Source organism: Rhinolophus sinicus, linkage group LG15 (genome assembly GCF_036562045.2).
Source record: "Rhinolophus sinicus isolate RSC01 linkage group LG15, ASM3656204v1, whole genome shotgun sequence".
NCBI lineage: Eukaryota > Metazoa > Chordata > Mammalia > Chiroptera > Rhinolophidae > Rhinolophus > Rhinolophus sinicus.
The window spans coordinates 36,154,125-36,181,725 of record NC_133764.1 but is presented as its reverse complement, the minus strand read 5'-3'; the positions used below and the strand labels follow the sequence as shown (position 1 = coordinate 36,181,725).

Below are 27,601 nucleotides of genomic sequence, written 5' to 3'. Positions count from 1 at the left end.
CCCCAATGGGGTGGGGAAGTGCCACTTAGGAATTCCAAATGTAGACACCACCCAGGTCGTTAAAACGTACAGCTTCCTGAACCTTTTTTAAAGGAGAAAATCAGAAAGTCAACAGCGAGTGTTTCAGATGATGCTGAGGTGAGGCCAGATTTCAAAACACAAGTAAAGCACTGAAGGCTTCTGTCCGAGAGTTTGTCGTTACAGGCAGGAGGGCACTGCACTCACCGTTCATAACTCATGAGGGTGGCTTTTTCTCTAAGGAGACAGGGAAATCAGTTCCATGTCAAAGAAAACAAGCATTTCGTTAAGTTTTACCATCAGGCTCACAGTGGGGGTAGCTAACAACTCCCTAGCTGAACTCAAGAAACTTGCCTTGTATTTGCAAAAGAAAACATTTATTCTTTTAAAAATGTATATACATTGCCATACAAAAATACCATGCTGGAGCAGCTCTCACCAGCCTCAGGAACCTTCCAGTGAGCCTTCTTTTACAATCGCCCGAGCCAGATTTCGTGCGAGAGCAAGTCTCAGCATTTCCACCTTGGTGGTCTCTATGTCATCATCCTGAAAGGAAAGAGCCAGCGTGAGGCACAGCAGGAAGTGATATTTGGCTCCCGAAGGCTCTATCTAATCCAAAGGCAGATAGAGGGCCTTTAACATTCAGTGGTAACTTCCAGCAAGTTCTCAATATAAGAGAGCTGCGTGCAAAGGACAGTGGTAACTTCCAGCAAGTTCTCAATATAAGAGAGCTGCTTGCAAAGGACCCTGAGCGACAGGAAAGAATACAGAGACCCGAACACTAGAATCACCCCATTTTCTCCTAAAAGGAGGTAGTGTGTCACAGTTCCAGGTTAAGAGGTAACTTAAGAGGCACATGAGTTTGTAAGAGGCCAGTGTTTGCAGGGGGAGGTGGTGGGGAGCCCGAGATAGAGGGAGCTTTTCCTCGTCTCCACTGGAGCCAACCCAGAAGCCAAATGACCTGGAGCTGCCGAGCGTCAGGCTCTCCATGCGCTGGCCGTCCTGACCCTGAGGCCACGTCCTCCAGGCATCTCATCAGCTCATACGTTTGCTCTGCTGAAAAAATCACCTAGAAGAGAGAGGCTACTTGGCTTAGCTGCTCCCCAGCTGAGGCCTGCACTGGTTTGGGCATGAGCCCAAGTTCAGAGACAGCCTTCCTTGCATGCTCATGGAGGGGTGTACTTTGCATACGTAGTCCTGGGCGGGCAGCGCGTCCCTATTCTCAATCCAAGCCCTGGGCTGGGTATGGTCAGTAGACAACTCTTATTTCAAATTAAGTAGTTTTTCTCGTGTGGATATTTGATTTCCACAGTAGATGCGATGGGGGCTACGTGCCCACAGACAGAGCCCTACTTGGGACATGACGTACGTGTACACATCTGCAACAGCACAGAATGAAGCACAGGCAAGGACTACAAAACTCAGAGAAGAAAATGCCTGTGGCCTCAACCTGTACCTGTTTCTGTTCCAAAAGGGGGAGGGCATCTGTTAGGAGCGTCATCCAGAAAGACCGCGGCGCAATCTGAGAAGTCATCAGTGACAGGAGAAGAGAGGCAGCATCAACGAAACGCTTCTCCCCATACAATCGGTGGAACTCACGGTACTTTCCTATTGAGAAAAGAACACCAGGTCACCTCTGGCCCTAAACAAAAAGAGACCCCAGACCAGCCATTCCAGAGCAGAGAGAGTCTTCCAGAGCTGTCTCCAAGCCCAAGGACCAATGAGACCAAAAGGATTCAAAACACGCTGTGAAAGGGCCAAACCTGGGAGAACATAAGCATCAGAATAAACAAGAGTCATGGGTTATAAGAGGTTGACTAAAATAACCCGAGTCCATTACTAATGTAAATGAAAGAACAAACAGGGATAAAGGAAAAGCCTTCCATGTGGTGGAAATGTCAACTAAAACAAGGGATGTAAGTCAGTAGTTACCAAAACTAGTCGGTGAAAGTTTGATGAGGAAAAAGATTTAAATCCCAGTCTCTCCCCACAAACCATTACCTCAAATGGAAAGTCAGTGCCACACCAAAGAGACACCTGGTGGATGCCATTTTAACCAAGTGATCAAAGTGAATTCCACCAACAAGGGGACACAGCAATAAAGACATGTCACCTCAGGGGAATCCTGCGCCAAACAATCTGAATCTGATCATGAGGAAAACCAAATAAACCCAAATTGACATCCTACAAGAGAGCTGAACCGACTCTTCAAAGTGTCATGGTTAAGAAGCACCAAGCAAGGCAGAGGCCCTTAGAGACACAGTAATTCGCGAACCTGCACACAATGAAGGGCATTGTGGGACAAATGGTGTAATCAGAATACGGACTCTGGATTCGAGGAGAGTATTCTATCACAATGAATCTCCAGATTTTGATAAATGTGGTTACATGAGAGAATGCTCTTAGGAAATACATGCTCAAGGATTTATAGAGGGAAACAATGTCTCCAACTTACTTTCAAATTGTTCCCCCAAAAATCTGACTAAATGAGAATGATAAAACAAAACGAGGCAAAATATAAGCAAGTGGTGAATCTGGGTAAAATGTATATGGGAGTTCCTTATTCCTACTTTTGCAACTTTTCTTTAAATATGAATTTACTGGAAAATAAAATGTTACCGAAAAATATGCTTTGCAGAATCTGGCACACAGGGTTCTATGTGTTTTGGAGTTTGGGCTTAACAGAAAGGAAACACTGGAGAAGCCAGGTACAATCTCTACAACTGTCTATTGCTGCTGCAAGTCCGCGGGGGGGAGCCCAGAGAGACTCACCCAGGAATGTCAGTCGATCACTGAGCATCATGGCCGGCCCCAGGTTGTCAATGAGATCCAAATCGGAAAAGCAGCCTCGCTCGCAATAATCCCTGAGGAACCTGCAAGGCCCGCGGAGATCAGAGCAGCAGTCCCAGGCCCACCTCAGCATCCCAGCCTCCCAGTCCCTGGGCAGTCAGCACTGGCCAAACCCACCTGTCTGACACCAGCGTGGCAAAGGCAGCATCTTTCGCTCGAATGCTCCACGAGAGGGCAGAGCCCAGGCGATTGTTGCGGACGGCTTTCATGGCTAAAATCTTACAAATGCTGCGAACTTTGCAGGCAGAGAGAAAAGGTACACCTTTCACCTTGCAAATCACTCCGTTCCTGAACCCTGCTGGGGTGGGAGCAGCCTTCCACATCCTCCCCCACGGGCCCCAAATACAGCTTGGTCAGCAGAACTGGGAACTTGGGTTTATAAATTGTCTGCTGGCTCTGTTAACAGTATGACCCACCCTGACAGGACTGGCTTTGTGAGCGGGTTTGATTTCGGGGGTGACAATAAGACTTTGATTGTTCCCCACACATCAGCTCCTCCATTATCTGTCCAAGTGTCAAAATCCTATCATCTTTTGGGTCTTGAATGCCATTTGCTTTCATAGACAGTCACAAACATGCCAGTGCCTCTGGGAAGAATAGCTTAGGTTTTTATTGCCCACCAGTGAGAGAAGGGGCAAACTTCTCACCGCTTCCTCCCTGGGCCCTTCCTGAGCCAGGTACCTCCGGTCCTGCTTTCCCAGTGCCAGCCTTGGCTAGCAACAGCAACCCACTTGGGACAGGTCAACTCAAAGCTGACCCCAGCCTGAACTCTTGGAGTAAGTGTGAGAAATGGGTCGGGATCCTTTTAAAAGGCAACGTGTTCAATTGCCTCTAGGACCCAGCAGGTCCCCAGCTCTTTGTCCCTTCCCAGGAATCATCCCGTGTTTTTGTTTACTTCTTGGCATCCACTGCCAGGCCTCTTTCCAGTCTGGCTAGCATGGTGTGAGCACAGCGGGTGTGCCAGAAGGGACACCTCACCTTGCTCAGTCATCTGCCGCTGCTCACAAATGCGCAGAACCTTGAGTGCTTTCTGCTCAGTGCTCAGAGGAATCCGCTCAATGTGCAGCTCCAAGGAAACTCGGCCCAGCTCAGGGCAGTAGTCAAAGTAATCCACCCCCAGCTGCCACAGGCTGCAAAGGTCCGAGGAGCAGATGTGAGGGCGCTGCTCTGGGGCTTGGCACCCCAAGATGGCTCCTCCCCGGGCCCCCTGGAGCCGTAAGAGACCCAGCAGGAGAGCAGAGTCCAAGTCCAAGCTCCAATGGCACCCGCATGCTGACGAGCACCCCACTGTCGCCCCTTGTAGCCTTCCTACCTGTGATGAGCAAACAGCCCCGAGGCATATTCCAGCAGGAGGAACTCTCTCATGTTGGATCCAAAGCTGGAATAAAACCTAACATGAGACCAAGCCTCCTGGCCTGCTCCCTTCAGGGCCCCTTCCGCTGCCCAACCTCCCGTCTAGGCATTCAGTTCACGCCCCCTCAAGGGCCTGGGTGGTGGGGAGAAGAGGGTTGGCGTGGCCACACACTTACTAGAGGTTGTGCGACTGGAGAAGTTTGCAGTGATCCAGCAGGTCTGTCAGATGGGCCACAAACCACCAGTTACTTAGGGTGAGGCTGCAGGTTCAGACACCAAGGCAAGAAGGAAAGTCAGGGTGAGAAGCCATGGCCCACAGGAGTGCGGCATGAGCAGGAACCCCACATCCTTTGCTTAAAAAGAATGGGAGGGATAGCGACGAACCACAATCTGGAAGCACAGAGAAGTTTCTCTGTGCTATGTGGGGACTAACAAGGGACACCCCAGAAGGGTGTTCAACCCCGCAAAGCTGCAGCCAATGATATATTATCTATGCAGAAGATCATACGTGAGATAAAATCCAGGGATCCAATCAGATGCAGAGAATGTGGACACAGAATAATGCACAAGAAAAGGACTAAGAGATGGGTGGTTTCTGATGCTTGAGGAAACATGGAATTCAAAGGAACAGCTTCATTTGCATTTGGATTTGTTGTTTCTCATTGCATAGCTTTTGATTAGTGTACTTTATGAACACAACTATATACATGTGATTAATTTTAAAAACCAATCGTGTTTAGGTAACTATTAATACTTTGTATAAAGAAATTATTTTTTGTTCAATTACGTGACTTATAATTTTATTATATATGTAATGTGTCACACAATGAAGGTTAAAAGTTGAATTCCAAACCACACTTTTAATCAAAACCAAGAATCACCTGGGGCCACGGTTAAAAACTAAGGGTTCTAGGGCCCTCTAAGGTCTGATTAAGTAAGTTCTTTAGAGATCAATGTTTTAGGCCAACTGTAAACTCTCACGTCATTGTAGGGAGTATTCCGACGCACTTCCTGTCAGTGTGCGTGCACCATTTTGAATTATGTTTTTTTTTATCTGTTATTTGGTGTAGGCCTTTCTGTGTTTGTATATAATGCTTGACTATTTTGTAAATCTTGGGAGAGGGAAAAGAAACTTTAATGGTTGCTTTCTATAAGGCAAAAATCAACCCCAAGTAAAGTGGATGGAGCAGGTAGTTTCCCAGGTGTAATCATTCATTAATGTAAAAAATTATGCTTTCAGGATATAAAAAGAATAGTCATGGTTTATACTAAACTACTGGATGTTTAAAACTCTGCCTCGATCTCGGGTATACAGATACTCAGATAATCCTGTTCCAGGATTCCATCATTATGGAACGAACATCATTTTGAAGATTAGATATATTCCAACTTTATTAATAGCTATGCCTAACATTCAAAATATTATCTATGCCTTTTTTTTTAAATGCCTCTATTTCTATTACCATCCTCGAATACTAAGTTCTATAAATTCATTACGTGCTATACAAAGTACTACCGTGCTCAAATTTTTAAAGTGTGCTTCTTTGGTCCAAGTTTTCCTTTAGCCATGGCTTTCGTTATTTTGTAATTCTGCTGTGTCATCCTTGACCTTGTGCTTTTTACACAAGAGAGTCCCCATAAATATGATGTCTTTATGACAGCCGCCTAAGCAAACCCCAGCTCGCTGCATAATGTCGTTGTCTTCACTGCTCTAACCTCCTCACAGGTCCTGTGTGTGTCAGTAGTTTAGAAAGTATTACCACTGGGACCCAAGACTGCCGTTTCGGTCACTGACGGCTCTGTGTCCCCTTCATCTATAAAATGGAAGTAATTTTACCTCTTGCCTGCCTGGAATGTTTTAAGAAAAAAATGGGAAAATAGATATAAATTGCTTTTAAGAATCTTTTGAATAGTGCTCTATAAATATAAAAATCAGTAAATCTGAGCTCGAAGTTAACAAAATTTGTCCCCTACTAACTGCTTACCCAATGACTATGGATGGACATGCTTGTCCATGGGAGAAGCACTGGAAACTGGTCAAACCCAGTCCTGCTACTCAGTGACTGGCCAGTTCACTTTAACTTCTGCTTCACTGTCAAGGTGAAGGGATTACGACTGTCAGCACGGAGCTGTGAGGCTCTGAAGCTTTCTTCAGAGGTTGAAGTTATAAAAAATTCAAAAATAATAGATGAAATCAGAAATAACCAGTTCAAAGGCAGAATAAAATAGCATATAAAGTGAGAAAGTATAAACTGAGATGTAAAAACAAGTTGCCTCCTCACACATACAGATATACATCCCACCCCTCCTAGAATCAGTTCCATATCGGAAGTTAGTCAAAAGGGTAGGTTATTTGAGCAGACGGCTGAAGACTGAGCAGGAACCTGCCTAGGCAGACAAGAAGGAACATTCCTAAGCCAGAGGGAACAGCCAGTGTGAAGGCTCTGGGACACACGTAAGCGTGTCCTGTTCGCACTGCAGAATGAAGCCAGTGTGACTTAAACGGGAGCTAGGCAGACGCCCGCTCACTCAGGGCCTTGCGATGGGACGCCACTGGGACAGTGAGCAGGAGTGACATGGGCTGTTCTCTGAGGATGGACAATATAGAGACAGGTGACAGTGGGGCCACGTGTAATGGTTCAGGCTCACAGTAACGGTGGCCGGGCCAGGGAGTGGCTGTGGAGGGAGTGAAAAGTAGCTAGCTGGTGGCGCAGTGTGTTTTGAAGTTGAGCGAACGAGGCTTGACTGATAGACAAGTAATGCCTACGAGCCCAGTAAATAGCACGGACTTTGGCGAAAGGCTTTGGGTCCAAGTCCCCACAGTGCCCCTTGTTAGCTGGCAGTGACTCTACCAGGGCTCACTTCCTTATTTGTCAGACAGGAATGAAATAATAGCGTCTACCTCAAAATCTTGTTGCAAAATAGACTAAAGTGATCCGTAAGAGCGCTCAGCCTGCTCCGCGTTAACTACCATCATCGCCATGTCGCACCGACAATGGCCTTGGCCATAGGGCTGGTCTCCCAGCTACCGCTGTCCTCCATCCTCTTCAGATTGCTTTCTCAAATACAAATGTCATGGCACTGTCCTGCTTTTGAAAAGCTTTAGTGGCTCCCCATTTTGCAAACATCAAAACTATTTGGAATAGTATATTTATTTGGTCATCGATAATCTCCTTTCCTACCTTTCTCACTTCAACCCACCTCTCACTTTAGCCTTTTGGTTCTACGGAGATATCTGCAGTTCTTTAAGCAGGTAATAGGCCAATTTCTTTTCTGCCTGTGCCTTTTCCCATGCTTTTCTCTCTGCCTGAAATAACCTCTGCTGCTGTGCTTCACTGACATTTTCATGTCTCAACTTGCTTGTAGCCTCCTTCAAGCTTTTCCTGACTTTTCTATCTAACATAGGGTCCTCTCGTAAGGGGTCCCATAACATCTGGTTTAGATTGTAAATTCCCCAAAAGAAAAACTGCTATAATCTCCAAGTTTGCTACAGTGTGTGGCATATAATAAATGCCTAATAAATGTTGAGAGCTACACTTAAAAATAAGATGGGAGGGAGGATGCTGGGTGAGGGGAAATGACACCTCAGCCTCCCAGAACAGCTGCTGTCACCCAGATACCCAGCTTCGGTTATGGTGAAGCAGTGGCGAGGTGGCTGTGTCAACTCCAGAGCAGAGGGAGCCACAGCCTGCTCCAGTGTCCTCAGCCCTTGAGTGTCCCCCAAAGGGATACGCCAGCTTCCAAGGCTGCAGGGCAGTGACCACTGAAGGCGGAGAGGTGACCGAGACTGGACAGAGTGCTGAACATGGCCACCAGGTCTCCTCGCCAGGTTGGGCAGGTTTGAGCTGCAGATCTGGGATCTTCACGCCCATATAATGGAGAATGCTGAGAGCTCTAAGATGTTCGATGAAGACTTAATTAACAGCTCTGGAGTAGCGTCTGCTGGAGAAGGGAGAACTCCGGAGCCGGAAGACCAGCCATGGTGAAGTCCCGACCCAGAGGAAACACCTGTAATCCTCCAATGGGCTGCCTGTCCTGCACCGGGGCTGCTGGCACCCTTACCCCAACCCCTGTATCTTGCTTTCTGGTGGCTCGGCAGCAACCACTGCTTGTTTTCCCCTCTGCCTGGCTGAGCTCTGGCAGCTGTGGACCTTCCGTAAATGGGGCTGCATCCGGCAGCCAAGGTTGTAAGGTAGGCCCAAGTTCTGGTAAGAAGATTCCAGATTAGGCACACATTAAACTGCACCTCTTCTTAGTTTTTGAGGAAGCCCTATTTCCTCCTACTTCAATACCTCTGGAGGACTTTAAGGGACCAGGAAGCTGCCCTCTTGCCTAGCTCCCAGTGAAGCACGTGCTGTTTCCTTTTGCCAGAGAGAAAGGAACTGGATTTCAGAGGAAGCTGCAAGACAGAGGGAAGGAAATGAGGCCTGAGGATTCCGACTTCTCCTTTCAGTTGTGGGGGTAACAGGCAACTGCGTGGCCCTTCAGCAGGGGCTGATGGAACAGGCCTTTATGCTCCGCTGCAGGATCCCTCCCTGCCCTCTCTGCCTCTTCCGGTCTGACAGTTGACGGGCGCTCATCAGGTGCCCATTTAGAAACCTCCCTTCTAGAGCCATTAGAAAGGATTCCCCTCATTTTCCGTTCACAGTGTAGTCATGAGCCCAGCTGACGTCACACCCCAGTGGCAAGGCTTCCCCGTACTATCAGCCTTCCGGCCCATGACCAGACAGATGCTCTCCGCTCCACTGGAAACCAAACTTGGGTCTAAATAGTACAACCCATGAGAAACCCGGTGCTCCCAAGACCCCGGGTCCAACCCTTCCTCATGCAGGAGGGCACATTCCTAAGACCCTGCCAGTCTCTCTGAAGACGCTTCAGCCCTTCTTCCCATTCCTAGGATGAGGTCCTGGGACTTGCTTTTCAGCCTCTTTCAGAACGGAGTAGGCAGTAGCTTCCTGATCCGAAAAACCCCAGCTCCAAGACTTACAGCTGATAGAAAGACCTCAGGTCCTCCCCTGCTTGTCAGGGCAGAGAGATGCCCAGGTGGAGGGCTGTGAGCTGACCCTTCCTTCCACGAGACTGGCACGAGGGTGACACTGATTTCTGTGCGATTCATAAAACCACCCCTCTTCACTGGCACATCTCTTTTTCTTCTCCTGTCCCTGAAAAGAACAGGATGCTTTCCCTTTTTATTGTCTTTCCTCCTTGTTCTGCCCAAGTCTGTTTTGTTCCTAATCCAGATGTGGCTTCTAAAGGAAGCCCTGGTGGAAATAGCCACTGCTGTAACAGTGTTTAGGAAGGCCTATTATTTCCAGTTATAGGCGGAGACACTGACAAAGCCACAGAATGATGTGTGCGTGCCTTAAGTTGTTCTCAACTAACCCCTCCATGCAGATGCCCCTAAACCCACCAGCAGCTGAATTCTGGAAGTCATCTTCCAGTTCCAACTCAAGTCACTATATTTTACAGGTCTGTGAAAAAGACACACAAAACTCATTTTTTATCCCCCAAATCTAGCATCGTTTTCTTGAAGCCCTGGCTTTCTTTTGACCAAGACAGGAAGAGCGGGTAGCAGGTGGGAAAGCCTTCCCATTGCCTAGATCTAAGATTGACCCAGTCGACGGCAGAGAACCTGATACTTGATTGAGCAAGGCCATCTGCTGCCGTTCCCACCTTCCGCAATTGGGACTTGCCCAGGCAGAAGGAGGGTAAATTCTGACGTACTATATATGGAAATTTCTGGAAAGCTTCCCCTTTGATTCATTATGTTTGACACTCCCTTTCCCACCTTGCTGAAGGTTCGACATGATGTTGACATCCCCTCCGAGGAGAGGGCTGCTGTAGAATCCCTGCTCTGAACAGACCCAGCCAAGAGTCCCGCAGTGTGGGAGCCCTCGGCTCACCGGAGGGGGAGAATGTTGAGAAGTCCTGTTCCTTAACACGTTGCGTACGGATCACGAGAATCTTCGTTTTTTTCTGAGCCATGCGTTAAGGACGGACAACGAGAATTCTCGTTTTTACTGTTGACTCTTTTTACTTTGCATATTTTATTGAATTATTTGTAGAATAATTATTTATAGAATAATTTATAGAATAATTTATTTGTAGAACCTATTATTTATAGAAAAATAATAAATGACATAGAAGCATTTACGCTTTAAAGAGAAGAGTGCATTTTAAAGTAGTTTCTTTTAAAAACCTGCCGGAACAGAGGGGTATGAGGGATTTAAACCCCGCCGTATGCAACGTGTTAAGGTGGCTGCACGCCCATAGGGTTTCAAGAAACAGGCGAGTTGGCTTTTTCTGGATTTTAAATATCAAGGTAATTTTCTGCCATGTTATTTTAAGTAAACATGCCTGAAATGGAAATTGTTATAAACATGGCAGTCCTCAAGCTTCAGGGAAGTCTCCAAACTCGTCCAGAGAGAAGCCATTATCTATGTACACGTGGCTAGGAGGGAAACAGGTCTGCGGGAAGAAGGTTAAAGCAGCAGCAAGAAGGAACAGGACTTTTCTAGAAAAGATGGTGTTGTTGGTAGCACAACCTGTGAATGTACTTAATGCCACTGAATCGCACCCCCACAGATGGTCAGAAGGTGGTAGTAGCGGGTCTTACCTGCACTCCTTGATCACCTGGTGGATGTCAAACTCGAAAGCTGCCATCAGGATGTTGTCCAGGGGTTCTGGGCTGCTCTCACCTCCCAGAAACAGGTCGAGGCTGGACTGTGGAAAGGTGGTGACCCACTCAATGCCCGGGTGGAAGCAGAGACTCAAGGGGGCTGGCAGGGCTGCTGTGTAGGAGAATGGCGATGGGGTCCTTCAAAAAGAGCCAAAGGAAAGCCCCTTCCTGATCTCTAGGGGGCATTCAACTCAGAGGCCACACGATGGAAATGACCCAGCAGAAGGCAGAGCCCAGGACGTCTACTCCACAGCCAGAACCTCCAGAGCTGAGACTCACCTGGGCGTAGAAGTGCAAGTCAATGGGCTTCACTGTGGGATGAGAGTACAGGAGCCGGGTCACCAGGAAGTGATACCAGTTACTCAGATGCTCCTTCTGCTCCAACAAGGCCGCTTCGTCTCCCAGCATGATCTGAGAAGAGACATTCTCCCTTAGCTCCAGGGGAACGCCTATCACTCTCCTGATCTCACTGGACACCTGTTCTGGCAGCTCGCTCCTCCCCTCTCTCCTGTCCCCCTGGACAAGTAGGACCAAGGCTCTGCCGTCACTAGGCTGGATGCCATAGCTCCTAAGGGAAGCCGGCTTAGACCCCAACCTGGACTTGTTTCCCACAGACCTTGCAGAGAGACTCCAGGTGAGGACTGGAGGCGAACGTGCCATCCTGGAGGTGCCGCTCACATTCCTCGTGCCAGTGCTGCCACTTCAGCTCCAGCTCTGTTAGTGTCTGCGTGTTACCAGGCTAAGTGGAGAGAAGCAGTGACATGCCATCACCACACAAACCCCGTTTCATGAACCCACCTCCCATGACCCAGCAGAGCAGGGCTGCTCCCACATACACTGAGAATGGGCATTGTCCTCATCAGGTCCCCCAGAATTCGGCACATGCCTACAGAAGTGGGGTTGGCATCGGCTTCCTTGGAGAGCATCTGTCGGGCCTCGTCCAGCCGGCCCTGCAGCACCAAGATGGTCACCTGGGAGGACACCCGAGAGCATGAGCATTCACAGGAGGTCCAGAAGCCATTCCCTCAATCCACGCATTGGCTTCCTAGCCTTGGGGAAGTGTGATGGTTCCTTCCTTCCAGAGTAATCTAGCTCAGCCAGGCACATGGTTTTACAAACATGCTTTAAAGGGACCATGCTTTTCAAACTGATGTTGTAACTCATTACAGGCTGTGACCAGCTTTAAAAAAATAAATGACATAGAAAATATCAGATACCTCAAATAAAGTATTGGTTCATAAAAGTTTCAGTTCAAATACATACATATGTATATACACATACACTTGGAATAAATACAGTCAATGCTCTTTATTCAGATTCCATATTTGTAAATTTGCCTACTTGCTAAAAATGCATCTGTAACCCCGAAATCAGTATTTGAGGTGCCGTCAACATCATTTGTGGACATGAGCAGAGCAGCAAAAAATTAGTCACTTAATGCGCACATTCCCAGCTGAGGTTGAACAAGGCAGCGCTCTGTCTTTTTTATCCCCTTCATTTGTAATTTTAGTTTCATTAGTTTCAGGTGTACAAAACAACATATTATAATAGATATTTAAACCCCTCATGAAGTGGTAACCCACCCCGCAAGCTACTACCCTCTGACATCTTATATAGCGGTTACAAAACCATCACTATCTTCCCTGTGTTGTACTCCCCACCCTGTGACTATGTACACCTATATACTTAGTTATAGTTGACATTCAGGATTATTCTACTTCAGCTCTTCAGGTGTATAGTGCATTGGTCAGGCATCTACACTGTCTATGACGTGATCCCCCTGGTAAGTCCAGTGCCCATCTGGCACCTTACATGATCTTTACAACATTGTTGATTCTATTCCCCATACTGTATTAACTACCAATTTGTATTTCTTAATGCCCTCACCTTTTTCACCCTGACCCCTACCCCACTCCCATCTAGCACCCTGATAGATCTAGTACCTGTCTGGCACCTTACCTAGTTACTACAATAGTATTGACTATATTCCTTATACTATACCCTACATTGCCATGACTCTGTATAACAACCAATTCTACTTCTTAATCCCTTCCCTTTCCACCCATCCTTTACCCCCCTCCCATCTTAAAGAAGTCCCTCTAAGATTCCTTGTAATACTGGTTTGGTGGTGATGAGACTCCTTCAGCTTTTTCTTGTCTGGGAAGCTCCTTATCTGCCCTTCAATTTTAAATGACAGCCTTGCTGGGTAGAGTGATCTTGGTTGTATGTCATTGCTTTTCATCACTTGGAATATTTCCTGCCACTCCCTTCTTGCCTGCAAAGTTTCTGTTGAGAAATCAGCTGCGAGTCTTATAGGGGATCCCTTGTAGGTAAATAACTGCTTTTCTCTTGCTGCTTTTAGGATTCTCTTAGTCTTTAACCTTTGCCACTTTAATTATGATGTGTCTTGGTGTTGGCCTCTTTGGGTTTATGTTGTTTGGGACTCTGTTCTTCCTGGGCTCGTCTGTCTAGTTCCTTCACCAGGTTAGGGAAGTTTTCTGTCATTATTTCTTCAAATAGGTTTGCAATTCCTTGCTCTCTCTCTTCTCCTTCTGGTACCCCTATAATGTGAATGCTGGTATGCTTGATATTGTCCTGGAGGCCCCTTAAACTCTCCTCAATTTTTTGGATTCTTTTTTCTTTTTGCTGTTCTGGTTGGGTGTTTTCTGCTACCTTATCTTCTACATCGCTGGTTGGAGCCTCTGCTTCATCTAATCTATTGTTGATTCCTTGTAATGTATTCTTCATTTCTGTTATTGTAGTCTTTCTTTCTTTCTTTTTTCTTTTTTAATATTTTATTGGGTAACTGTGTATTTTTTCCAGGACCCATCAGCTCCAAGTCATTGTCCTTCAATCTAGTTGCTGGGGGTGCAGCCCACCATCCCATGGGGGAACTGAACTGGCAACCTTGTTGTTAAGAACTCACATTCTAACCAACTGAGCTAACTAGCCACCCCGTATCCTTTATTTCTGACTGTTTCTTTTTTCATGGTTTCATCTCCATTTTTATGCTTCCTACCGTTTTTCCCTAAAAATAAGACCTAGCCGGACCATCAGCTCTAATGCGTCTTTTGGAGCAATCTAAGTCAATCATGATTCTCGTTTGCTCAACTCTCCAACGTTCCCCTCACCCCAGCTGACTCAGGAATGAAATAGGAACTCCTTACTGTGTCTATCAACTAATCTGTACACATTCATGTCCCTTAACTAACTTAATCACAACAGCCCTCTGGGTAGGTGCTATTATCGCCATCGTACAGGCGAGGACAGTGAAGGCTGCGCAGTAACCCGCTCACGATCTCACAGCCAGTAGGAAGTAGAGCTGCGATGCTAAGCCAAGCAGTCTGGCACCACAGACCGTGTTCTAACCATCTGCTGCTCTGCTGCTCTGAAAGCTAGTCTGTACGACCGCCCCGGAGGTCTGCAATGCTGCTTCTCCCTTCCTCTGCACGTGCCCTCCTCACCGCCTTCAGGTCTCTACTTGTGGGTCACCTCGTGAGTGAGGCCTTCCCCGACTCCTGCCACCTCTAACACTCCCAGTTCCCTCCCTTTGTTTCTCTCCATAGCACTTCACTATTAGATATGCTACATATTTCACTTGTTTCTGTATTCATTTCCTATCTCCTTATGCAGGATGTAAGCTCCGTATGTAAGGACAGGCATCTTAGCCCACTTTGGTCATGGGTGTTTCCTCAGTGTCTTGCAAACAGTAGCACTCAATAAATACTCAGTAAATGAACCAGAGACTCAAAATCTGGGCCCAATACTTCCTAAGCAAAGGCTCTCCCTCCAATAATCAGACTCAAAGAGCCAGGCCAAGTGCACACAGGCTCAGTATGCAACCCTCAGTCCTGCTTGCGAGCACTGGGGAAAACAGAATATGAAGTGGAAGGCAGGGCGGTCCAGCCTGCACGGGGTCCTTACCAATTTCCAGAAGCTCTCGTGTTTGCTTGGATTCTCACTGCCCAGAACATCTGCCGACAAACTATCCACCTCGCACACATGCAGTCGGACCCAGTCAAGGAGGTGAAGGAGGAGAGGGCCGGCTGGGAGGAGAGAGACTCGTCACACACAAAAACCCAGCTTCCTGGGCAACAAATCCCACTTTCCCACAGTACAGACAGAATGTAGGGCAGACAAGCTATGTAGGAAGTGGTTTGTCCCTTTTAAGTGAGCACACATGTGGTCCTGAATGAAGGGCTAGACTAGCAACGGACTTTTATGGAACACTTCCTCTGTGCCAAGCAGCAACACCCTTCACTGACGCCTACAAAGGGCTGAACATGAGGCCCAGACCTCACCACTCCTCCCACCTCCAGAGTCTTCCTGACTGTGCAATATTCAGTAGCTACGTAAGTAATGGTCGTTTAGGGACTGGTACTGACTAGGTGCTAGGTATGCAACAATGATCAAAGCAGTGACAGCCCTCAAAATCTACTGGCAGCAGGCATACAAACAACGAATTGTAATTTCAAGTTGCTCAGTAGTTTAGCAGGAGAACGAATAAAAAGCTATGAATACATAGAGATTAACACTCATGTACAGATAACAGCAAACATGAACCATGAAAAGAATCCAAATATGCCTGTAGCACCTCCATCGAGAGCCCACCCAAGCCAGGATACTGTGGTGACCACAGTTTAACTTAAGTGCAACAGAATAACTCGCAGTGGACAGTCAGCGCACAGGGTTGCCCCGTCCTCAGCACTGGCAACAGAACTCTCAAAGGGACTTTGCCTCCCACAGCCTAATCCCTCCTCACATCCCTAAGATATTCTTTTTCCTTTTTGGAAACAGAAATGTCTTGCCTCACACTTCTGGGGGCTGGAAGTCTGACATCAAGGTGTTGGCAGGGTTGGTTCCTTCCGCAGGCTGTGAGGGGGAACCTGCTCCATGCCTCTCCCCTCGCTTCTCCTACAACTTTCTGAAGCTTGACCAGCCGATGATACAAATATTGACGACCACCCCTGACACACACTAGTTTAATATCTGTTTCCCTGGTATTTTTCAACAGTCATCTGCCTAATATTTTGGGTTCCTAGAAGGCATGCTGTCAATTCTTTTGCAGTACCTGACAAAATGGCAGGCTTCTTTGCCTGTCATGCAATGCTTTCTGATGGCTGTGTTGATAAAAAGTGATGAAAAAAACATTCTAGGCAATAAAACACTCATCACAACACACAGGAAGGACAAAGAGGAAAGGGCAGGGGACACCGGTGACACAGAAAGAGTCCATGCTCACCTGGGGCTACTTCAATAAAAAGAATCTCACAAAGGTTCCAAATGAGCTCCACGGCTGACAGAATGGAGATCTAGGGAAGGAATAAACGGAGACAAAGTTTTGACTGAAAACGTTCCTGAGATTTGCTGCGAGCAAAGGAACAACGCAGGGCTGAGATCACAGCATAGTCATTCATTAACTCAACATTTACTGAATATTCCTATGGCAGGGTTTCCCCACAGGCCAGCCAGTGAGAGATTTTTAGGGGGTGGGACACAGACTAATGTTCTTTCATTTCAAAGGTTGTAGTTTTAGTTTAATGTGCATTAGAAAAATATAACTAGCTCATCGTACCCGTGATCTTGGTGAATATTATGGTTTAAGAAGAGGCTTTATTTGAGTAATAAAAGAGAGACAATTTTAGGAAAATATTCAGTAAATAATATTGTAAGAAATATATACATAACAGCAAAAATTTTGAGGCTGGTATTCAAGGGAATGAAGTTTAGGAAACAGTCTATGAAAAGGCTGACCTAATATAAGATCCAAAAATAAATCGGGACTAGACCTTGCCCTTAAGAATACAGTCTCCTCTCCCCCAGCATCCTTCTGTGCATACAGAATAGCTTATTCATACGGGAAAATAAACGCTTTGCTGGCTTCAGAGACAGTGCATCAGTCCCTACTAACTACCGAGTTTGAACAATATCAAGAGTCTTCCAGAGAAAGAGAATTCTTTAAGTCGTTTTCCAGCTCCAACTAAAGTATAAAAACTTGAGGCTCAGTAGAACCGCTGGGTTCATGAGCTGAGTGCAGTTCCTGAGACTAAGCAGTGGTTCCAAAAGCTCAGCTCGGTATCTCGGGTGACACATATGGTCAGGATTTATACTTCCCATAAGAAGTGAAAACTCATACAAGTACTCATCAGGCATAGCCTTCGTTTCAATGTGCTCAGCCAGGAAGTTCACGATGAGCCTTACTTACCACCCCAAGGAGTTGCATGTCTACCTGGAAAGAAGAGTTCTGCAGAAAACCATTTTTGCAAAGCCATCCCAGGTGGGTGCCATGGACACAGAAAGATATCCTAGTGCCAGAACCACAAAGACAGCGCCTTCCTTACCTGGGTGCTGAACTGGCGGCCACTTGTTGGATCTTTAGTAGCAACTAACAAAACACAAGACATTGTAAGTGAGCAATGGAACTTTCAGTCTGATTGATATAACTTCATATACCAAGTTCTGTGGCTTGTGCCTTTGTTTCTTTTAATGACCAACTATTTTCACTATAGATATTTTTTAAAAATGCTTCGTATCTCTTTGTTGTAGATTAATGATTCTCAAACAAAGACCCTCAAGTTACAAGTGGCATTTTCAACTGCAACACAGCAAACGTAGAGGCCACCGTGTTATACAAGACTCCACCTGGCATCGGGGAGTTACGTGGCTCTTGTGGTTATGGTGACTTTAAATAACCAAGACCAAAGAACTGGGAATGCAATTTTCAAAGATCCTTAATTTGGCCCTTTAGCCTCATCTCTGTCAACTCTATATGCTCTCACTTGAAGAACATACGATTATTGAGAAAAAATTAAGATAGGAAAGTAAGAGTTTTAAACTGGAATGTCAATCAGATTTTACCTTGCAGTATTTATAGCCAGATGAATACTTTAATTACTATCACATATACAGACACAAAATCCTTACCTACAACCTTGTGCATTTCTTCCATGCATGCTCTTATGACTGATCGGTAGTTTTTACTCACTAGAACCAATCTACAAAAAATGAAATGGCATACAAGATGAGCCTGGAACATCTTGTGGTAACAGAAAGATAGAATAGGTGACAGAAGCTTGCTGAAAGTCAGGAGCCAAGTCGAAGGAGCTCCTAATAGCCAAAGCTGGAACAACTTGAGCAACAAAATAAATAAAATACCATATAACTCTTGGAATAAAATAAATACCCATGAGTCCACATACTGATATTAAATTGTTGCAGATGAGACCCCCTGATGGACACTAAAAGGTTGAGAATTTGAGATGTGCATAGTCATAAAATTTCTCCCCCAAATACTTATTAGTTACAAAGGGAAAGACTGTAACTTTATAGTGAAGGAACCCAGTAGAAATCACATTAACCAAGTGATCAAAGTCAACCTCACCAGTAATAAAAAATCAACATCACGAACCCCATGATGTAATACACTGAGAAGGATACATCATACCACTTGTGGTATTCTTGCTAAAAACCCATAACCTTTGTCCAATCATGAGAAAACATCACACAAACCCAAACTGAGGGTCCAAAATAATTGGACGATATTTTTCAAAGTATCAAGATCATGAAAGAGACTAAGGAGAAAAAACTAAATTCCACCTCATTTAGTCGCAGAAGAGAAAAAAGGACATTTGCGGGAAAATTGGTGACATTCAAATAAGGTCTTTAGTTGATATATTTCATCAATGTTTAAGTTTCCTGGTTTAATTAAGAGTAATACAGTTATGCAAGACAGTAACATTCAGGAAGCCAGGTGAGGGATGTACAGAAATCTGTTATTTTGCACCTTTTCTGGAATCTAAAATTAGTGAGAAACAAAGTTTTCTAAAAAAGAAATGACAGGGGCCAGCCTGGTGGCTCTGGCAGTTGGAGCTCCATGCTCCTAACTCCGAAGGCTGCTGGTTCGATTCCCACATGGACCAGTGGGCTCTCAACCACAAGGTTGCCGGTTCAACTCCTCAAGTCCTGCAAGGGATGGTGGGCTCTGCCTCCTACAACTAAGATTGAACACGGCACCTTGAGCTGATTGCCGCTGAGCTCCCAGATGGCTCAGTTGGTTGGAGCGCGTCCTCTCAACCACAAGGTTGCCGGTTCGACTCCCGCAAGGGATGGTGGGCTGCGCCCCCTGCAATTAGCAACGGCAACTGGACCTGGAGCTGAGCTGCGCCCTCCACAACTAAGATTGAAAGGACAACAACTTGACTTGGGGAAAAAAAAAAAAGTCCTGGAAGTACACACTGTTCCTCAATAAAGTCCTGTACCCCTTCCTTCCTTCCACAATAAAAATCTTAAAAAAAAAAAAAAAAAAAAAAGGAAAAAAAAGAAATGACAAAACAAATTTCTACAAGAAAGCCAATTGGTTGTTAGTTATCAAGTTGCAGATCTTTAGCAAGACAAATATTGATTCTGGATGAAGAGACTTACAGGCCACCTATTGGCTCCATTTAAAAATGAATAGTAGCTACAGTCTCCTATGTCCAACAGGGCCAGCAGGAGGTAAATCAACTTGCACACATTATCTTACTTAACCTGTGTACCAGGTTCACAGTCAAGACTCAGGCCAAGATAAAGAATGCACCCAGCCAAAAACAAGGTGACATGCTGGCCCCTGGCACAAAACAGGAGTTCTCATCCCACCATCAAGACATTCACACATTTATTTAGTCATTCAGCAAATGTTTCAGATCATCTACTGTCCAGATGCACAAGGAGACGCGGGAACAGAGATCCCACATAAATAAGCCAGGGTCTCTATCTTCAGGGTCTCTATCACAGGACTTTTGACATATTTGTTTCTTAGAAGTGGTAGTAGATTCCTCTGAATCACCAATACTCTGTACCAGTCTCTTGAAACCAGTGATCTGTCTTACACACACACACACACACACACACACACACACACACACACACAATGAGTAGGGCATTCTCCAGGATTCATTTGTAAAATGCTTATCAAGAAAGTAAAATACTGTGATCTTGTGATTGATAAGAAACAGATACATGGTCTTCATCCCTAGTGCCTGACACAGGGCTCCTAAAAATCTTTGTAAATTCCTAAGTAACAAAAACAGTAGAAGCACCTTTTGTTCTAATGAGGTGACTCTGGGTGGCTCCTGGATGGGGCTGATCACCAGAAAGACCAACCATAGTTAGAAGCTTAGAATTTTCAGCCCTGTGCCCCTCTTCCCTATAGGGGATAGAGGGCTGGAAATGATCGATCATGCCATGTGAGGAAGCCTTCACACAATCCCAATAGTATGGGGTTCAGAGAGCTTCCATGGGGACAGACACATCCACAGACCAAGATGTTGACACACCCCAACTCTACGGGAACTCCTGTACTCGGGACCCTCCCAGACCTCACCCTATGTGCCTTTTCATCTGGCTGTTCATCTGTATCCTTTATCATATCGTTTAACAAACTACTAGTAAACCTAAGTGTTTCCCTGAGTCCCATGAGCCACTCTAGCAAATTAATCTGACCCGAGGGGATCCTGGGAACCTCTGATTTGCAGCTAAGTCGTACAGAAGTGGTAGGTTACCTGGGGACCCACTACTTGTGGTTGGCATCTGAAGCGCAGGGCAGTCTCATGGAACTGAGCCCTTGACCTGTGGAATGTGACGCTATCTCCACATAGTGTCAGAATTGAGTTAAATTGAAAGACACCCAGCTAGTGTCACAGAACTGCTTGGTAAGGGGAAACCCATACACATCTGGCATCAGAAGTGTTGTGAGTGTGGGAGTAAAGGAGAAGCACAAGAGAAGGGAAAAAGTGGTGTTTTCTCAATACAAATACCAACATTGCCCATGCCTAACCATACGAATGGACGCTGATAAAACCTAACACAGAGGTTCTCAAACTCCACTGCGCTTAACACTCACCTGGAGATTTTAGGAGCCACCCCCAGAAATTCTTATTTTGCTGATCTGAGGTGGGGCCCAGAAGTCTGCAGTTAATGAGTACCTGACATTGATGCAGTTAACTCGGGACCCACACTTCAGACAATCCTAGTCTATAAATAGTACAATAGTTTTCTGGTCTCTTGCCAAAAAATGCCTTGAGAATAATTCTTTAAAACCAAAACAAAACTCATTTTTACATGAATTTCAAAATCTCCCAATAGTAGGGCCTCATTAAATGAATCTCAGGTGCTTTTTTGGCCTAAATTTTCTTCTTTGGGGAGTAAATGAGTAGGAATACAAACAAGGAAAGCTTATCAAGCCTACAAGTCAATCAACACCATTTGCACATTGCCTGGAAGACACTTCCATCTCTGACCACTCACACTGCCCAGTCCAGAGGCCACAAAGTAGAACCAGGAGGCCCTGATTTCTCCAGGTGATCCACCCGTCATGTGAAAGGACAAGGATCATTTCATCTGGCTTCTCACAATTTACTTGTGGACTTCAGCACCTATGAACAGCCTACTTACTGAGTTTTTCTGGATTTTCCAGATAATTCTTCTTCAATTCTCTGGAGGCCCACAAAGATTCCATGGGATTCATTGAAGAGTTTTCTCAAGATTTGAGAATAAACATCTATATCCTTCCGGATGATATGGATAAAAGGGCAGCCGGGCACCGTCTCTGATTTTCCTGAAACAAAACAGGAAAATAATTAAACATCTATCACTATCACCTTCATAAAAGAACCCACTCAAAAATTTTTAAATTGAGGGCCGGCCCGGTGGCTCAGGCAGTTAGAGCTCCATGCTCCAAAGTCTGAAGGCTGCCGGTTCGATTCCCACGTGGGCCAGTGGGCTCTCAACCACATGGTTGCCAGTTCAATCCCTCGAGTCCCGCAAGGGATGGTGGGCTCCACCCCTGCAACTAAGATTGAACACGGCACCTTGAGCTGAGCTGCCTCCCAAATGGCTCAGTTGGTTGGAGCGCGTGCTCTCAACCACAAGGTTGCCAGTTTGATTCCTCGACTCCTGCAAGGGATGGTGGGCTGTGCCCTCTGCAACTAGCAACGGCAACTGGACCTGGTGCTGAGCTGCGCCCTCCACAACTAAGACTGAAAGGACAACAACTTGAAGCTGAACAGCACCCTCCACAACTAAGATGGAAAGGACAACTTGATTGGAAAAAAGTCCTGGAAGTACACACTGTTCCCCAATAAAGTCCTGTGGGGGGAAAAAAAAAAAAAGGACTAGGAATAGTCTTTAAAAAAAAATTTTTTTTTAAATTGAGTACCTAATTACAAAAGCTTCAGCTTCTTTGCTATTCACTTCAGTTGTTAAAAAAATATACAAATTTTCATTTATCAATTATCCACACATGAATTTTTAAACACAAATGTTTACTCTCAGACTTTACTCAACTCATCAGCATATTTTGGAACTATCTTTCACCTCCATCAATTGAAACACAGTGAAAAAAGTAAACTCACTTAATATTAGCCTATGTAAAACTCAATAAATAAGATAAACCTATAGTTAAAGTTTTATATAAACACAAAGTAAATATTTTTTTTGGTATTAATTTGTACTGCTATTACCTCTAAAACAAAGAATCTAGAATTGACTGTTTTACGACAGCAATGAAAAGGCTCTGTAATAAATTATAAACCACCAACTTGTGGAAATTTCAATTTGTGATGATGTTCAATGGCTTGTCTTGAATGTGATTTCAATAGATATAAATACACCAACAAAAGAAAACCTGTGTTTTCAACAACAGAGGACAAACTAGAAATGTTGATAAGCTTTCCCATTAAGCATGAAAACAGACCATCCGGACACACTCACAGAAGTTTCTCTTCTATGAATCTGCCCCGTTGGCAGATTCGATAGCTCTTCCAAGCTTGAGACGTTCAATACCAACATATCTGATAAATATTTAGCAACATTAGGGAAAACTGTTAACAATAAAATCAAGAAAAACAACATAGCTTAAAATTTACATGAACTGCACATCATATGATAATTTATCAAAATTCTGAGACTTTCATTAGCTAAATCTGCTCCTTATAAAAGAGAAAAACCTACACCTTTGGGTAAAGAAGCTGTCAAAAATGTGCAAGAAAATCTCTTCAACATTTCCTGATACTTCTCTCTTGAAAAGGAGAAAGCACAATCAAATGTCAAGATTTCAGTCTTATCTTGTTACTAGTGGGAGTCTGTACCAGGAGAAAAATTCATGTCTAATATTTGATGGAGCTTAGAGAACAAAGCCAAGGCCAAGTGATTTCGCTTTCCAGCTCACTTGTGCTGTGCATCAACAGCCTACAGAATTCAACTGAGTTCACACTGATAATATAAAGGTAAGGGCTATGAGATCTGCAAAGTTTCACAATAAGGGGGCTGCTATGAAGGGAACTGAGTCACTCTGGACAAGAAGTGGGAAAAGCTTGAAGCTTTCAGATATAAGAAAACCTTTCTGGGGCGGCTGGTTAGCTCAGTTGGTTAGAGCGCGGTGCTTTTATTTTTTATTTTTATTATTTTTTATTTTTTTAGAGCGTGGTGCTTTTAACAACAAGGTTGCCAGTTCGATCCCCACGTGGGCCACTGTGAGCTGTGCCCTCCACAACTAGATTGAAATAACTACTTGACTTGGAGCTGATGGGTCCTGGAAAAACACATTTAAATAAATAGTTTAAATATATATATATATTTTTTAAGAAAACCTTTAATACCAGGAAGACTATTGTTAATTTTTTTGCCTGGACTCAACATCTGGCAGATCTCATAAATCAATGAAAATCTTAAAACAGCTAAAGATCCAAAAATAAAAATGGTACAAAATAAGTTCAACTTATCATGCCTCAGCTAGTCAAATCTGGGAGAATAAAGAAAAAAAACAACTAAATGTGCCAAGACAGATAATCTGGAAGAAAAATAATAACAACTACCTTTCTGGGTGAAGGAGGTTTCACACACCAGCATCTCTCCTGGACCCCAGTCAAAACACATTTGCCTCTTCTTGGAATTCACTCCTGGAATAAACTAGTAAAAAATAAGGTACAGAAGCTGTTATTCCTACTAAAGGCTTTGCTTTCAACTGACTTGCAAGTATAATCCTAGAAACCAGTGGTCATGCAAGTTAAGTGCTAATGTATGTACATAGCTGAATGTGGGTGATCTCAGCCCGGTCTATGAGACCCTAAGTAAACAAGTGAGCTTTGCGGGGCACCGCAACCCAGCCTACCACTTCTCGGGTGTTGATAAAAAGGAAAGCTACAACCTAATCAATATTACATTGTAATTTAGTGATGTGTAGTTTAGAAAAAGTGAAGTTAAAAAAATTAAAAAGGAACTGTTTCTTACTCACTGAAAAGACAGAGACCTCGATCCCATAACTTCTGTGCCATCTCTGTGATGATGACACTCAATTTTTGCCTCCAACTCAGACCAATCCCTTTGAGTCTCAGCTTCAGACCTCCAATGCCTAATCCACACCTTTATAGATGATCTAACCTCTAGAGCTATAACCACAACATCAAGAGCCAAAGAAAAGAACTCTTGATGCTCATCCCCAAAACTCATGTCACTCCTTCACTGGGACAAAACCTTCTCCAACTGTTAGGAGGAATCCTTGATTCTTCTCTTTCCCTCACCACCTATGTCCAGTCTATCAGTAAATCACATTCTCTTAAATAAGCCTGAATCCAGCCATTTGCCACTTCTACCAGTCTAACCCAAGCCATCACCAACTGTCACCTGGACCACTGCAACAGCATTTCTGGTATGCTGAAATGATTCTCCTACATGGTTATTACGTGCCCCATGAAAAGATGAACGCTCACAATGGCAGGAGCCTCTAGGATTCTCACTCACTGCCTGGAAGAGACGCTGGCACAAAGTTGGCACTCAAAGTTGGCAGACAATGAATTTGGCTGGCAACAGTCTTGTCAAAAGTCTTGTCTCAAGACAAGTAAGTGCATTCAGTTCTTAGGAAAGGCTAACGTGGTGATTCAACAACTAAGCCATGTGTATTAAGCCTTCTTCTGTGCTGGGCTCTAGGAATACAACAATGTGTACTACAGTCTGTGTCCTCCAAAAGCTAGTGGTGTCCTGAGGGAGACCAATAAACAAACAGGCAGTCAGAAAAGGGGAGGTATGCTAAGTCTGAGGTACACACAGAACAGAATCTGTTTTAGCAGACTCTATGAGATGAGTAGGTCAGGCAAGGAGGAAGCATTATTTGTACATAATGGTGCTGGAACAAATGGGTATCCATATGCAAAAATGAACCTCACACCATAGACAAAAATTCACTAAAAATTAGTCACAGACTCAAATGTAGAGCAAAATCTATAAGACTTGAAAAGCATAGTAGAAACTCTTTCTGACCTGAAAGTAAGCAAAGATGTATATAGGACACGAAAAGCATAAACTATAGCATAAGAAAAATTTATAAATTGCACTTCAACAAAATTAAAATTTTTGCTCTTCAGAAGATACTGTTAAGAAAATGAAAAGGCAAGCCATAGACTGGGAGAAAATATCTGCAAAACACATATTTGATATCCAGAATATATAAAGAATTCTTCCAATTCATTAGTGAAACAACCCAGTAACAAAATGGGCAAAAGATTTTTAACACGCACCAAAGAAGATATACAAATGACATATAAGCACATAAAAAGATGCTCATTAGGGAAATACAAATGAAAATAATGAGCTACCACTAAATACCCACTGGAATGGAAATGAAAATTTAAAAGACTGATCATACAAAGAATTGAGGAGGAACTCTCACACATTGCTGCTGCAAAAAATACTGTGTAACCACTTTGGAAAACTGAGTTTATTTTGGCTAAAGATGCATCTGTCCTATAACCCAGCAATTCTACTTTTAGGTATTTACCTGGAATCGAACAAAACAAGAAAGACAATGAAAACTCTAACTTACACTTTTTAAGAGCCCTTGAACCAAAAGGATACGAAGACCAGTGGTCTAGAAAAACTACTCAAGATTATTCTACCTACTTTGAATCTACATTTAAATATCCTCGAATCTGCCAGTTACTAACTGGACTTCAGGCGCCTTGACAATAGGGAGCAGTTGTGTGAAAAGCAGACACAACTGCCATAAAGGGTGATTTAATAGTATTCACAATTATTCATCAGTCTCTTGAGAATGTGTTTAGAGCAAGCCCCCAAGGCAGATGAACACTCAAAAACAGACATGACAGAGTTTAAACTTGCAGAGGTGAGCTTCAGACTCTGGACTACAAGGCCCCTCCTGTGTGTGTCCATGAGGCCAACCAGTTTTCCACCTGGTCTCCCCAGCACGAATATAGAGCTGGGTTATCACAAGCCCATCATCACTACTGGGTATAAAAATAAGTCAGCTGAGATCATCTTCATTCCATTTGTAAATGCAAGGCTCTTTATCATGGCACAGTACCAAAGCAGTGGCTCTCCAGGGCACCACAGGGTACTAGGAAGGGTCCCCCCACCCAAGGAGTCCAACACAAGTGAGAGAGGGAAAGTTTGAAAAAGTTCCAGTGACTCTGATGTTCTAATTTTTCTTCCCACAAACACTGACATAGTCCTTGATGGATATTTAATATTTAAAGTACTCTGTATAGGTATTAAATTGGAACACTCTACAGCAGTAAGCTTTATAGAGCATAACAATCCATGTTAATTGCTATTTAAGATCTCATGCGCCCTTTTGTCCAGTCAGCTTTGAAATGACCCCTATTCTCAATTTTTTATTTTGTCGGATACTGCTTTGCAATCTGATGTCTTTGGCTGAAAACTGTAGGCATCCCAACTTCCTAGAAAGCAAAAACACAAGGTATAGCAACTTTCAGTTTAGTGGGGCTTACAGCGCTAAGAGGTACAGAGGAAGCCCACAATGGGTAGAGACATCGGACCTAGTTAGGGAGGTTAGGGAAGGCTTTCCTAAGACACAAGCTGCTGGAGCTTGCATTTAAAAAACGAGCAGGAGATGAGAGAAGAAACGAGCATTCCAGGCTGGGGGAACGGTAGGTAGTTTGTATCTAAAGGCTATGAATTTCTTTAAAATCATAGATCTGCAGCAGTTGAAATACTGTCTTCAGAGTTCAGATCAAATTGAAAGCAAAATATAAAAAGAGATAGTCCCCCGAGAGACTAAATACGTTTAGTAAACCTTAGGCAAGCGCAGCACAAGCAGAAGCCAAGCTCACGGCGCTGCGATGTGAAGCTAAGTTCGGCTGGAAGAAGCGAAGCCCCAATTCTACTGCCTAGTCCAAGCGCCCTCTTTCGAGCATTAGCCCAACGAGAAAAGCGAGCGGAATAGGAAGGCGCAGAGACAAGGGAGGGAGAGGGACGGAGTGAGGCCTCAGGGGCCAGGTATTCTGAGCATACAAAGCACAAACCCAGCGACCACTGCGATCCCAAACACGGGCGGCTAATTAACGTGACCTCCGGATGGTGGCGACTGAGCTGAGAAAAGGGGACGGGCGCCTCCGGGAGGCACGGAGGTAGACAAGCCTGCAGTGATGAAGCAGACTCAATCCTTGGGCCGCGAGGGCAAACAGGACTCTTTGGGGCGCCCTTACAGTGACTGTCGGCTCGCCATCGAGCTCCTCCATAGCGCCGCACGTCAGCTGCCGGGAAGTCGCGAGGCCAGCGCAGCTCCCGGCTCGGGCCTCCCGCTCAGAGCCGCTGCAAGAGAGGACCCGATCCGAGCCCCTGCTGCACTGCCTGCAGGCCCAAATCCCCAGCGCAGCAGGGGCGTCGCTCTCGGCCACCGCCACCCCTCTG

The 27,601-nt window shown here is 44.8% G+C and overlaps 1 protein-coding gene across 4 annotated transcripts; it reads right to left on the bottom strand.

The window, feature by feature from the left end:
• Positions 1 to 378: 378 nt before the first annotated feature.
• NUP85 (nucleoporin 85) lies at positions 379 to 27,601 on the bottom strand. 4 transcript variants are annotated; one of them, XM_019745495.2, is made up of 19 exons: positions 27,397 to 27,601; positions 23,752 to 23,845; positions 21,332 to 21,494; positions 17,825 to 17,895; positions 17,242 to 17,285; positions 16,143 to 16,212; positions 14,825 to 14,946; positions 11,737 to 11,871; positions 11,517 to 11,639; positions 11,180 to 11,311; positions 10,838 to 10,944; positions 4,398 to 4,481; positions 4,181 to 4,246; positions 3,847 to 3,998; positions 2,986 to 3,103; positions 2,791 to 2,891; positions 1,475 to 1,626; positions 980 to 1,087; positions 379 to 564 (listed from the first exon to the last, which is right to left on the bottom strand). In XM_019745495.2, exons 1-19 carry the CDS (start codon positions 27,427 to 27,429, stop codon positions 463 to 465), a joined length of 1,977 nt encoding a protein of 658 aa, XP_019601054.1. In that variant the 5' UTR covers positions 27,430 to 27,601; the 3' UTR covers positions 379 to 462. The 4 variants fall into 4 exon arrangements, with proteins under 4 accessions (XP_019601054.1, XP_074176182.1, XP_019601057.1 ...); XM_074320081.1 differs by lacking the exon at positions 17,825 to 17,895 and having other exon boundaries at positions 27,397 to 27,518; XM_019745498.2 differs by lacking the exon at positions 23,752 to 23,845 and having other exon boundaries at positions 27,397 to 27,514.